General features: G+C 44.5%; 1 protein-coding gene across 1 annotated transcript in view; it reads right to left on the bottom strand.

Moving 5' to 3' along the window:
* The window catches only part of LOC138505068 (mucin-5AC-like), a 160,365-nt gene that overhangs the window by 21,956 nt on the left and 123,983 nt on the right, over nucleotides 1–14,426 (bottom strand). The window contains exons 36-39 of the mRNA XM_069625391.1: nucleotides 10,805–10,874; nucleotides 9,825–9,925; nucleotides 7,882–7,913; nucleotides 6,167–6,344 (exon numbers count right to left, since the gene is read on the bottom strand). Coding sequence (XP_069481492.1) covers nucleotides 6,167–6,344; nucleotides 7,882–7,913; nucleotides 9,825–9,925; nucleotides 10,805–10,874 — 381 coding nt within the window. The remainder of the gene's footprint in view (nucleotides 1–6,166; nucleotides 6,345–7,881; nucleotides 7,914–9,824; nucleotides 9,926–10,804; nucleotides 10,875–14,426) is intronic.

Raw genomic sequence — 14,426 nt, forward strand, 5'->3', positions numbered from 1 at the left:
CACAAACTGTGTAAGGTAAGGCTCGGTAAGGTAAGGCTTGGGGCATTTTACAGAGCCCAAGCTAATATTGTGGACGCAACTGCATCCCGCGACCTTTCTACATGTTTTTTCTTATCCCTGGCTACACTGCAACATTTTTACAGCATTTCGCAAAGAAACACTGATTTTCAGTTATTTGCTGAAAACGAGTGGCATCCGCCATTGATCACCACGAGGACCCTGCACACTTAACAATGACCGCCCTTGCCTCCTGCAGCCTCCCCACTGGTGCCATTGAGCCAGGAAGCTCCAGGATTGGTTGCTAGCATCCACAACTAGCCAATCCCATAGCGCTGGCAGGCGAGCGCCGGCCCACGAACGAAGGCACAGGAAAAAAGGCACCTGACTGAGCTGACCGAACGTGCCGTGCTGCGGGATGCTCTAGATCTGAGCTCCTTGGTCGTGCCTGGCCCTTCCGATCTCTCCTAACACCTGTGCCATTACGGTGAGACTCTCTCTAGAGACAATGCTAATTGTTCATATTTGCATATCCTGGCTACAAGCTTTGTACTCTTACACCAGCTGTTGTCTCAACCGCACCTTTAGCATTTATTTTCTTGTTACGCACAATGCATTTTAGCTAAGCCCGGCACACTATTTGCACTGTATTCTCGTCCTTCTGGTTTCCCATTGTGCTCCACGCCACGTGTTGAACTGTTTAATAACCCATTATGCAATTTCTGCAACCTGTGTATTTTTGTAACTGTGTAAGCCTTGCATCTTCATTCTGCTGCACCCTCTTACCTACGGGTTTGGTGCGCATAACAAATAAACAAACAAACAAACAAATAAACAAACCCGAGTGCACAATGGCCCACAACCCACAACTTGCTCCTAACAGCCTTACACACCATAGAGTACTACTGCATTGCTATGTTTAATAATCTGCCACTGCACAGTCATTTTATCACAGAATTGCATAATTACTTTGAGTCTGTTGGAAAATGTGTTAAGCCCATTGCCTCTGCCAACCTATTTTAGTCCATAGTTGCTTAGTTGTATCTAGATTGCCTGAAAACGGTATTAAGCTCATTGCCTCTGGTAACCTATTCTAGTCCATACGTGCTCAGTCGCATCTAGATTGCACGAAAATGTGTTAAGCCCATTGCCTCTGTCAACCTATTTTAGTCCATAGTTGCTTAGTTGCATCTAGATTGCCCGAAAATGTATTAAGCCCATTGCCTCTGCCAACCTGTTTTAGTCCATAGCTACTTAGGTGCATCTAGATTGCCTGAAAATGTAATAAGCCCATTGCCTCTTCTAACCTATTCTAGTCCATAGGTGCTTAGTCACATCTAGATTGCCGAAAATGTATTAAGCCCATTGCCTCTGCCAACCTATTTTAGTCCATAGTTGCCTAGTTGTATCTAGATTGCCTGACAATGTATTAAGCCCATTGCCTCTGACAACCTATTCTAGTCCATAGTTCCTTAGTCATATCTAGATTGCCTAAAATGTATTAAGCCCATTGCCTCTGCCAAACTATTTTAGTCCATAGTTGCCTAGTTGTATCTAGATTGCCTTAAAATATATTATGCCCATTGCCTCTGACAACCTATTCTAGTCCATAGTTCCTTAGTCATATCTAGATTGCCTGAAAATGTATTAAGCCCATTGCCTCTGCCAACCTATTTTAGTCCATAGTTGCTTAGTCGTATCTAGATTGCCTGAAAATGGATTAAGCCCATTGCCTCTGCCAACCTATTTTAGTCCATAGTTGCTTAGTCGTATCTAGATTGCCTGAAAATGTATTAAGCCCATTGCCTCTGCCAGCCTATTTTAGCCCATAGTTGCTTAGTCGCCGAGCAATACATACATGCCTGTAAGTACTATTGCTCTGCCACTGCCTAGATCTGCACCTGCAATCTTCCAAAGTACTCAATAGCCTACTTGCTTTAACATTGCCCAAGACCCTCTCATTAGGTGTTGCATTCGAGCTACCTCTAGGTAGTAGGATAGTAGGCGCCTAGCCCTCTAAACTCAATTAAAACATGGCAGGTTGGTTACTACTCACAATGTTTCCTTACTGCATTGTTCCTCACGACTTGCCTTGTACAGGCTCCCACTTTATTATCCAGGATGATGGCCTAGCTAGAGCAGCATGCCCCCGTCACCACCCCATCCCCTGTCACACGCCCTTTCTGCCAACTCCCAACCCCTTTCCCCAGTGTCACCATCTGATCAACACTCAAACAGATTATATAGCGACCCAAAAGCCACATAGTGCCAGCAAACCACACTTATCCATTACCAATAAATAGCATAAAATGACTACTCCAGTCCTCAGTGCACTCAGACACTCCAGACTTAGATCACGGACCCATACCATTCCTTGGTGCCCGATCAAGGACCTTATTAAAGTTAAACAAATCATACAGATCCCACTACAAGGCCTCACAAGAACCCAAAGACTTGGATCCCGATTCATAAACCGCACTAGTCCACGTGACTCTGCCACCTTTGCCACCTTAGGGAGAACACCTCCACCAGCGACCCAAACTAAATCCGCCAAGAGGAGCACCACAGCTAAACAACAAACCATTGTCACAGGGACCACTAACACATGCCCCTTCTTCTAGTCCTAGCTTTACCACCTCCTATAGACCTCAAAGCAGCCCTCATTAATGCACGCTCCATACCTGCTCATGCCACAGAGATACATGACTACATTACTGAGCAACAACTTGACCTACTTATAGTGACTGAAACCTGGCTCCACCAAGCCTCCGGACCATCACTTTCTATTGCCATTCCTCCAGACTACACCATCCTTAGGACGGACAGAAGGAAGTCTTTAGGTGGGGGAGTAGCTATTATCGCTAAAAACCATCTCAAAATAAGAACCTGCCCCATAGAGAACCCAGACGGTTACAAAATCCTGCTAGCTAAACTAGCTACCAACCATAAGACTACTATAAACATAATAACTATCTATAGAGCACCGAATACCAAATCCCAGTCAGAATTAGATATACCATTACTACTAACGCCATTCATTAAATCTAACACAAAATGTATAGTCCTTGGTGATCTGAATCTTGGATTCAATGATACCCAAGACCATAAAGCAGAAGTATTACACAGTGCACTCAAAGACATGTCATTCACACAACTTGTGAATGCCCCTACCCATACAAAAGGGAGAAAATTAGATTGGATACTACCACTCAATACCATAGTATCCATAGATTCCATTGATATAGTACCCTGGTCAGACCATCACAGTATAAACTTCTCTATCCTGTGCAATGAACCAGACCCACCTAAAATTATCACAGCAGAATCTTATGTAACTAGAAATATCCATAAACTCTCAACAGAAATCCTGAACCCATCGTTAGCTAGCACCCTCAATAACAAAAGTATCAATAATGAGAACCCCTGTACCTTGGCTGACAACTACCATGAATGACTTACCACCACAATTGATACCCTAGCACCCTGTGTCAACAAAACCAAACGCAAGGACAAAAAATCCTCCTTCTGGTTTAATGAGAAACTAGTCTCTCTTAGACAGATCAAACGATCGCTTGAACACCGGCTAAACAAAACCCACTCACCAGAAGCCATGGAAGCATTCAACATCGCAAATAAAACATACAAAGCAGCCATCACTGCCCACAAAGCAGATGCCCTTAATAGCAGAATCATAAATGCCTCCTCTGATACTAAAGAGCTATTCACCATTCTCAAGGAGTTGGAGAATTCGATCCCTATTATTAACCCGGTCCAACCAAGTAAAGAATGGTGTACCACCATTCAAGATGCTCTTGCTACAAAAATGAAACTGCTACAAAACAAAATTATCTCCAAAAGAAATCTCCTGTCTGACAAACATCCTGCGTCTAACCAAATCACCAATTACAAAGAAGACACTACTCCTCCCTTCAACTTCTCATGATATAGTACATAGTACCATAACCAAACTCAAAGCATCAAACTGTAAAGGAGATTTCCCAGCACGCCTAGTTAAACTACGCACACCCACCCTTACTCCTATAATTACTAATTTTGTGAATGCCTCTTTCAATTCCAATCTGGTCCCAGTTAGCATCAAAGAGGCATGGGCTACCCCACTACTAAAAAACCTACATCAGATCCACTAGCCCCTACAAATTACCGGCCCATAACGACAGTCCCCTTCTTACTAAAAATCATTGACAAGATAGCCTACAATAAACTACAAACCCACCTTGAACAAAATAACCTACTCTGAGCTAGACAATCCGGCTTTAGGCCCAACCACAGTACGGAGACGGCCCTCTTGGACCTGAAAATCCAACTAGACACCATCAGAGACTCAGGAAAACTGGCTACCCTACTGCTGTTGGACCTATCAGCAGTATTCGACCTGGTAGACCATGACAAACTATGCGACACACTAAAAAAAGACTTTATTTTTTCAAATAACACCACAATATGGATCAAATCCTTTTTAACGGACCGCACTTCCAGATTTATCATCGGAAACTATGCAGCTGACCCTATTGCAGTTCCCATAGGAGTCCCCCACCCTTTATAATGCATATACTAAACTCCTATGCTCAGCCCTTGACGATATGGGTGTCATTTACACTAACTTTGCAGATGACACCCAGATCCTCATCCGCATTACAGGGTATTACGCCCATGACACATATACCATCAACAGAGTATATGCCATAATTCAAAACTGGATAGCCCTAAATAGCCTTTGCCTCAATGATGAGAAAACAGAGGTTCTCATTGCGGGCTCTCAAAAAAGATTAAGCGCCCTCCATCCTGACTACTCCCATATCAACATTGACGGCACACAGATCCCAGTACTCAAACAAGTCAAAACTCTTGGGGTATACATTGATGTCAACCTCACTATGCACAAACAAATATCAGCCCTCTCCTCTTCTACAGCTTACACAGCTAAGCTTATTGCACTCAGCCGCCAATTCCTTACTCCCAAAAACTGTATTACATTGGCCAGAGCGCTGATTTTAACAAAATTGGACTATTGCAATATCCTATTTCTAGGAACATCCAAATCTAACATAAATAAGATTCAATTACTTCAGAACAAAGCTCTTAGAGCGGCTCTAGGTATAAAGAAATCCGATCACATATCCAACATCAGGTCAGAAAAACACTGGCTGCCAACTGAAGCCAGAATCATTTTCAAAACACTTAGTGTAGTTTATAAATGCATCTCAAACAAAGCGCCCATCTACCTTAACAATACCATCAAGAAAGAAATCTCCCGTAGGACACGTAGATCCAATACATTGGCCCTCTTGGAAGTACCACAATACAAATACAGCAGAGCCGGAGGAAGCAGTTTCAAGGTCCTAGCTCCGTTGCCCTGGAATGCACTACCTCTCAGTATCAGAAATGAGGATACCTTATTAGGTTTTAAAAAAGCATTGAAAACTTGGTTATTCAACAAATATTAACTAACCTCTGCTAGTCCCATTCCTGCCCTATTGACACATTGTAACATAGTATAAGAAAGTAATTATTTGAATGCAACTGTACCGCGGTGTAGAATGGTTTTACTTGAATTCTTGACTATAACTGTAACGCTGTATAATAAGTGATAACATGCCTGTAATTTCGCCGTGATAACTGCGGGTCTGGGCGACTGATAAATGTAATAAATAAAGAAATAAAATACATAGGCCCTCATTACGACCCTGGCGGAGTGGGTTTACGCCAGCGGTATTCGCGGCGGACCCGTCCGCCCTACTACGAGTTCCCGTAGCGCCATGGAGCGTTTTCCGCCTGGTTTTTCCGGGCGGAGAAATCCATTGCGCTACGGGACCTTGTTGTTAATTACGCCACCGTATTTTACGGTGGCGTAATTAACGCCTTCCCCACTCCCATTATACCCTATGGGGCAAAAATGGGAATGGGGAAGGGTAAAATGGGGAATGGGGATTTACCGCCCCGCCAAGGTCGGAATGGGGCGGTAAATCCGCCAACCCCCATGGCGCTATCGGCAGCTTTCCGCCGTGCTCCATGGTGCATATTGCACCACGATTTCCGCCAGGGTCGTAATGAGGGCCATAGTGTAGTAATCCTTTTTAGGAATCTAGACTTGAAGCCAACTACACTAAAGAGGCATACATTGTACCAGAGCGAGCAGTAGGATACTCACGGCATTGCATATCCATGCACCCGTTGTTTGTTGCATTCGGTAGAAGGACTGGCTCAAAGCCTTCTTTATCGCAGGTGACAGTAGATGGCGATCTTCTGGAGACCGGCACACATTGGACAATCAAGGTATTCTTCTCACAGGTGCAAAACTGACAGTTGCTCCACCACGTCTCCCCAGGCTGAAAAATGAAACAGACCTTCTGTCTGTACTGCATCCACATTCACTGTGCTTTTCCAGGTTCTAAGCTACACCTTTTGAAAAATTGCCATGTCTATCTTTGTGACACACACATTATGGAAGCCACACATTTTCTCTGATGTTCTAGTCACATGGTGTGGCATTTCATGAGCTGCTAGACCATGCATGGGAAAGAGGCGTCGCTTTGGAAACCGCACTGAAAAACCTTACCAACCCGACATGTTTACAGGTGCCACATTCTGAGTGCTCTGACATCACTACAATCAAACCAGTTATTTTTATTTTACAAGATGTTCTAATGCGCAAACACCGCTCAAGGCCATTGCAAGGCAGCATGCAAGAATTGGAACAACGTCCAGAAGTTAGCAAATGGAACAAATCAAAATATATACAGGAAACAAATTGTTCTGCTGAATAGTAGAGGCTTTTGGTATCAAAAGAGATCAGTTACACTCAGTGGCTTAAGTGCCATGACAAAGCAAGCTGGGGTCCCATCAAGGGGGATTGGCTTAACGGCGGATGTAGCCCGCCGGCTTGTTAGGCCGCGCGCCCTTGACAAGTCCCTGCTTAATGCCCTACAGGCCCTCCACCAGGCAGTCCTTTGTAGACATCAGCACCCTCTCCCCCAGTGAGGAGAGGGTGCTGATCTCTGCATCTATTATTGGAAAGGATGCCTAGCAGGGGACGGTGCCACATATTTTCAGCCTTAATGGTGGCACTATCCCTCGCCAGGCATTTTACGAGGTGCATCAGCACCATTAAGGTTAACAAGGTGAGGCCTCTGGAAGCCAAGGCCTTTTTTTCTAAAGCTTGAAGCGCACGCAAACGTAAATGATGTCAGGAGGCAACATTTGAGGGTCCTCAGTGATGGCAACTAGGATGACTATCAAATCTCATCTTTCTGAGAGCACCCTGGCAGCACTCTCATTCTCTTACTCTCATATATTTCAGGAGCACCTCGATTTTACTGACAGGCCCCTGGCATATTGAACAGCATTCTGCATGTATTGGAGGCACTCTAAAACATGTGACATGACAAGCTATAGATTGTCAAAACCCTGGCAGATGATACCCCAAGAGTGGCTTTAGAAGCATCACCATGGCAAATGATGCCAGCAAATTTGATGGTCTTGCTTTGGACGATAGAGTCGAATATAATGTTTATTTTGAGCATTAACCTTCCTCCTAAACTATTTAAAAGAATGTAATTTCTGATGGCATTGTGTTTACATTCGCTAGTTATTCCACAGGAGCATCCAGTGTATTTCCTTGTCCTGATGCAAATCACACACTGGCCGACACACACACTGGTCAGCACACACATTGCGATGCAAATGTTATTTCATGGGACACAGTTAGTCCACATCACCTAGTGAGTGTTACTAAATTCTGCCCTTCTTTCGTTTGTGCTCCCCAAAATGTGAAATGAATTTGAGCAGTGGCGAGTAGGAGTGAGTGCAGCTCAAAAGTCATATACAAAAAGTGATAGAGACATACATGGACTACACAACACTCACCATTTTAGGCAGTCCGTCAGGCCCAACACAAGCTGAAATCACAAAAAGAAGAGCAGGACATTACTCTCTCTGATCTGCATGAAAACTGCACCAGAAGGTACCATAATTGCCCCAAGGAGGGTTAGGAGGTCAAAGGTTGCATGTATTGTTTTTATTTCACCCACTAGGAACCTCTGATGGAGAGCCGGGGACTGATTTACAAAGCGCTTTTCCATGGGATTGCACTCACTCTTTGTTCAAACTAAGTTCAGTTCAATATTAGTTTGAACATTGACACATTTTCTGCACTTTCAAACTGCAGTGCATCCACAAACGCCCCACAGACATGTGGAAATGCATAATATTATTTATGTATTTATTTTATTATTGATAGAGTGCAATGCCCCTGAGCTGAAGGTAGCAGTGCACTGCACAATGGAGCAACATTACAATCAATTCAGTACAAAAAATAACCTATAAAATGCTCAGTGAAAAGAGAATAACACATAATGATGTATAAGCTAATTTAAACAAGTGAGATTTTAAAGTCTTCCTGAACACGAATAATGAATGGAGAGAGGCAGAACCTTCCAAGCCGGAGGAACAGCAGTGAAAAATGCCTGAGCAGAGAGGCCGGAAAGCCTACAAGAGGATATGTCCTGGCATAAGAGGTTGGTACAAAGTCCTTTCACCGCGGGATGTTTTTTGGCTGGGTTTTTTACTGCAAATTTTTAGCCGAAAAAACTCATCCAATTTCTTTTGGGGGAGGGGGTTAGAAAAATATATAAATTGGGTGTGGGTGTATGGGGATATAAAAATAAATGAAGTGGATGGGAGTTTGGGGAGGTAACCCCCCCAAAAAAAGTTTTTTCGTGAAAAAAATCAGCTGTAGAAAAACCTGCGAAAAAAACATCCAGCAATTAAATGATATGGAACCAAGAGGTCACGACTGCTGGTATTTCTAGATCAACCAGCAATGTTCAACTTATTTGCCAAACAGGCCAGCTGTGTTAACACCTCCAAAAGGTTTCTATGTCTGAGTTGGAGCCAATGGAGAGAAATTAGTGTGGAGTTGTGTGCTCAAACCATTGTACGCCAGAAATTAAATTGGTGGTAGAGTATAAAACAATCTCCTGAGGGATCAGAGTGGTAGCTGGCAGTCCGATAAAAACAGCATGACCATCATTGAGGCAGGAAAGAACTAATGCCTGCACAGCTAGGTGAAGGTCTGAGTGAGGAATAGAACCTTTCATTTCTACTAATTAGCGACAACTGATAAACCAGAACGGGGATAGATGGAAAATATGTGATTTAAAATGTAGACTAGAACAAAGAGTAACACCAAGAGATTTAATGGAAGACACCAGTGAGCCTGAAATCACAAGAGACAAGTCTAGTGCAAGCCACTCTTGGAAAAGTGCAGTGGAGGGAGAGGCAGATCAAACCAAGAGACATTTAGTTTCTCGAAGGATTCAATGTGAATGCGAGAGAGTACATCCACTCCATGATCTCACAGAGACTGTCCCGGAAGTGGAGGATAACCTCAGTGACTCCGGTGCATTGGGAACAGTGAATTGCTGCTGCATCCTTTAGTTGGGTACTTCTGCTCCATGTACCAATCATGTAGCATGGAAGGGGATTCAGCTCCTGATGTTAGCACTCACAAATGATACTTCATTGTTTTATATTCAACACACACTTGTTTTGGACAGGAATGGATTGTCCTTATGTTAATTAGCAAAGTGCTCACCTATGTTGCTTCCATTTCACTGATCAGACTGTGTTAGATAAATAGTTTCCTTTGGTTATTTGTGAAATAAATGCTACTCCTGGTCTTCATTATTTATACAAGTTGTATATTATTATCCAAATGATAACTTTTGTGGTGGTGACATTTGTGCCCATGGCAGCAAACATCTACAGCCACTAACATAGAAATGGAGTACAGATAACTAGCCACTTACAGCATTTAGCAACGCAGAGGTTAGTGTATGAATTGAAGAGCATGGTTCCGTTCGGGCAGAAGCATCCTTCTTTGGAAAATTTGGTGGGCGAAGCCGGAGCCCTTTTGTAGAGAGAGAATGAGAGACATGGTCATTTCTTGTTTCATTGATGATTAAGTTAACATAGTTTTAGATGTTTTGGGCGAAGTCTTGTAGAATTCCACAAATGCAGCATGAATTCTGAAGATTGAAGAAAAAAGAAGTTGATAGGAGGAACTGGAGAGAGTGATGGGAGAAAGCTGCAGATGTGTAATAGAAACGTATATGAAGCGGTGCAGTAGGTGGAAAGGGAAGATGTGTAAGGAGTAAACAGGCAAAGAGGTCTGGTGGGGAACATGTGGAGGGGCATAAGGGATAACTGCAGAACGGGGACTTGGAAAGGCAACATATGCAGAGGGGGAAGAGGCTAAATGGCAGAAAATGGGCAGCAGTGACATGGTTAAAATGTATAGCAGCTGAGTTAGTGAAAGAGATGAAGAAATATTGGGACGCAGTGGACGAGGTGGTATGAAGAGAAAGGATTGGAGGGTGAGTGCAGAAAATGTATTGTAGAGAATATAAACGTTAATGAATTTCACTGGATCCGAAGAGGCTATTCAGAAGAAGGGTGGCAAAGGTGTGATGGGGTACAGCCCTACATATAGAGGAGTGTAACATCCCAGAGCTAATATCTGAAGTGCTTCATAGGAGGTAGAAGTGAAGTCAGAGAAAAGGGTAAGAAGCGGAAGACTGTAAAAAAGGGGACGACAGTGAGAGTTGAAATGGAAAAAGCGGTTGAGTGGGAGAAGGTAAGTGGCGGCACTCTGGCGGAAAAGGTAAGAGAAAGAATGAGTGAACATGCTAAGCAAAAAGGAATATTGTTGAGGAAGGAATGAACAAGTGCTAGATAACTACACGCGCATCGAATAATAGTGGCTATGGTGTTGTTAAGCTCCATTTACCTGAGGTCGCAGGTGGAAGGTTGAGCAGGTCCACATGCATTGTACTTCATGCCTTCTTTACAAATGAATGCTGCGTAAGAGTGGACAAAAGAGAGGCTGCTCAGATGCTGGATAGAATTGTGCTTCATTCAGTCACTTTATAAATTCCTTTTAATAAATGCCATTGCACCTGACCTGGTGCAAACCCCCACCCATTAGGAATTGTGTAAATACACCTGACAAATTTGCGTGTAAGTCATTGGCCCTCATTACAACTTTGCCGGTCCGGAAACAACAGTGCTAGTAAGCTTACCGCGGCAAAGTACAAGACTGCGGGCGGGTTGCCTTTCCGCCCGCCATGTCTGCTCTGGCGGGCGGAACGGCACCTTGCCTGCAGACTTTTATGGAAGCACCGGCACCGTTTTTAACGCTGCCGGAGCTTCCATGGTCCCTATTCCCAGTGAGTCATATGGGACTCAAATTGAATGGGGACTAACAATTACCGCTGCCTTACCGGACCGCCGGTGCTGTAATGCACCGGTGTTTCCGGGAAGTCAGGCAGCAGTAAATCATCATGAGTCCGGCGGCAGCCTGCCGGTTTCACCAGCACGGCTACCGGCGGACTCGTAATGAGGCGCATTGTCATTTTTTTGAGGGCCTGTGACATGGCACAGGATTGCAGTCTTCACTGCTGTGATCTAGCTGTAGCCTGATGGTCACGCAGTTTCCAATCGCAACAATGGCTGACTCAGTCACCCATTTTCCAGATGTCGATGAAATTATTACCAATGCCATGCAAAAATGGCATCTATTATTTAAATGGCAAGACACAACTTCTTCTGTGGCGTATAGATAACAGTTGTACATGGAATGTGTTTGGCATTACCCCATTAGTTCACAGACCATTACTGTGAATCCGAAAACATAGAATCGGTAGCTACAAATGCATGCGAAAATTTAGATGGGGCCTGTTGGGGTACTCATTAAAGTAGGGGTCAGGGGGCCTGCGTGGGTCGCCGCCCGACGCATTTATCTTTGTATAGTTGCACAAAATTTTATATTTTCGCCTTCATGGTCATGGATGCATAGTATTCATGTAGATCCATACAAGATTCTAACATCCGGTGTTAATGGGCCATCAAGAACTCGTCTAAAAGCCCACTCCCACACTCTGCACCCACATGGATGAGGAAGTGTGTAAAAGGGGCATCATAATACAAAAGAAACATGAAATATGGCTGCTTAGCAGATTTAAACCCTGCATGGGCTAACTTGACGTTTTATCCTTCCAATACCCACAGAGTGAATATCCAGTATCGTGAGTATAAATATTGTGCATTTCATGTCTACAACTTACACACACCCCTCACCAACAACTCATCGCTAAAAGCAAGGCCACACCAGCCAACATCCTACCTAGCAGTACCAACTCAACAAATGCCAACCACACTGCCTCCAACCCTCTCCTTCCCAACCCATTAGATCACTGCCCCACAACCTACCCCACCCTCCAAGACCGCAATAATAGACTCGGCGCTAGACTCCCCACCACATCTAGCAAATTGCCTACCAAACCTATGACTAAGACCTCAACCACTAAGGATAGCGCTAAGACCACTAACGCAACTTCTCTAAAAGGTGTACTACTCAATGTTAGATCTCTAGTAGCCCACCCCACCGAAATCGCTGACATTATTCTCTCAGGAGACCTCGACTTCCTTGCTACTACAGAAACCTGGTTACATGAAGCAGCAGGACCCTACCTCACTCTTGCCGTCCCCGACAACTACTCTATCCTCAGAGCAGACAGACCTAATGCTCGCAGAGGAGGTGTAGCTATCATTTTCAAATTCTCACTCGACTTCAGACATATCACCTCCCCCCGGCTAAAGTCCTGCGAGCACCTCACCTTCAAAGTACAAACCACCCTAAGAGTACCATTACCATGCACTAATATATAGGCCCCCAGGCCTCACAGGATCCTTTGAGGAAGACATTACCACTCTCATAGCAGAGAACTCCAAACCCCACTCCCAAAATATCATTCTAGGAGACTTCAATTTAGGATTCAATGACCCTAACGACTCTCCAGCTGCTTCCCTGGCCAACGCCTTATCCGAGCACGACTTCATTCAAGTCGTTACACTACCCACCCACCAGAAAGGTAGAACTATAGATTGGGTCGCAGCCCACAACTGCAATATCACCTGCAAAGCCCCACAACCCCTTGTATGGACTGACCACTCCCTCATATCATTTGAAATCAACCTAAATAATCCCAACCCCAAGCAGCGCCCCTATGCACCAGCCTGCCTGTCTAGAAACAAGCGCAATATCTCTGCGGAGACCCTCACACCTCTGATCCTCCCCTCTCTAAACACACTCCCTGCCACCGCCGACCTTAACCTTCTAGTCAACACCTACAATGATGCCCTCACCAGCGCCATTGATGCTGTTGCACCCCTAAAGGAACGCAAAGGTAAACCCATAGCCCACTTGAACCCTTGGTTCACACCAGAACTCAAACCTATAAGAAAAAAGAAAGCCAAGATGGAAACCTTATGGAAATCCAACCCCACTGCAGAAAATAAATCTAATCTCAAAACCATTTCCTCCTTCTATAAGAAAGAGATAATCCGCACTAAAAAAGAAACCTACAATACTAGAATAAATAATGCCCAATCTTCGGCTAAAGAACTCTTCACCATCCTGAAGGAATTAGAAAACCCTAACCCTCCTACCGATACCTGCGTGAAGGACAAGCCCTGGTGCACCAGTATCCAAAATGCCCTGGCCAACAAAATTACTGGTCTCCAAAACAAAATTGAGGCCAAAAGACTACAACTCTCAAACAGCAATGCCCTCATTCCTAGCGCACCCACCCGGACCAGTAACACCTCCGGCTTTACATTCAAACCGGTTACTATACCTGAAATCCAAAAAATCATAGCATCCCTTAAACCTTTTAACTGTAAAGGGGACAGCTGCCCCGCCCAGATCATCAAAGATGCTGCACGAGACCTAGCCCCCTTCATCTCCAAACTAATAAACCTATCTTTCTCAACCAATTCTGTACCTAACAACCTGAAACAGTCCTGGGTTCTCCCCCTCCTAAAAAAACAATCTCTCGACCCGGCCATACCCACCAATTACAGGCCCATCACTACGGTCCCTTTCCTGCTAAAAATCCTCGACAGAGTCGCCTACCTGCAAATCCAAGATTACCTGGAGAACAATCAACTGTTAGGCCTGCGTCAATCTGGCTTTCGTCCTCAACACGGAACAGAAACGGCCCTTGTTGACCTCAAAAGTCAGATTGATGACATCAAGGACAAAAACAAAGCAGCCATCCTACTCCTCCTAGACCTCTCAGCAGCCTTTGACCTGGTTGACCATAAAATACTCTGCAACCACCTCTCTTCTGCTGCCCACTTCTCACCCTCTGCTGTCACTTGGATACAATCCTTCCTAGCCAACAGAACCATGAGGGTTTTCTCATCTGTGGCTGCAGCAGACCCCATCCCCATCACATGCGGTGTCCCACAAGGGTCCTGTGTCTCCCCTACCCTCTACAATATCTTTACTAAACCCCTCTTTGACAAACTGGACCATCTGGGTGTCACCTACACCAACTACGCAGATG

This window comes from Ambystoma mexicanum, chromosome 11, assembly GCF_040938575.1.
Source record: "Ambystoma mexicanum isolate Mex_15411 chromosome 11, UKY_AmexF1_1, whole genome shotgun sequence".
Taxonomy (NCBI): Eukaryota; Metazoa; Chordata; class Amphibia; order Caudata; family Ambystomatidae; genus Ambystoma; species Ambystoma mexicanum.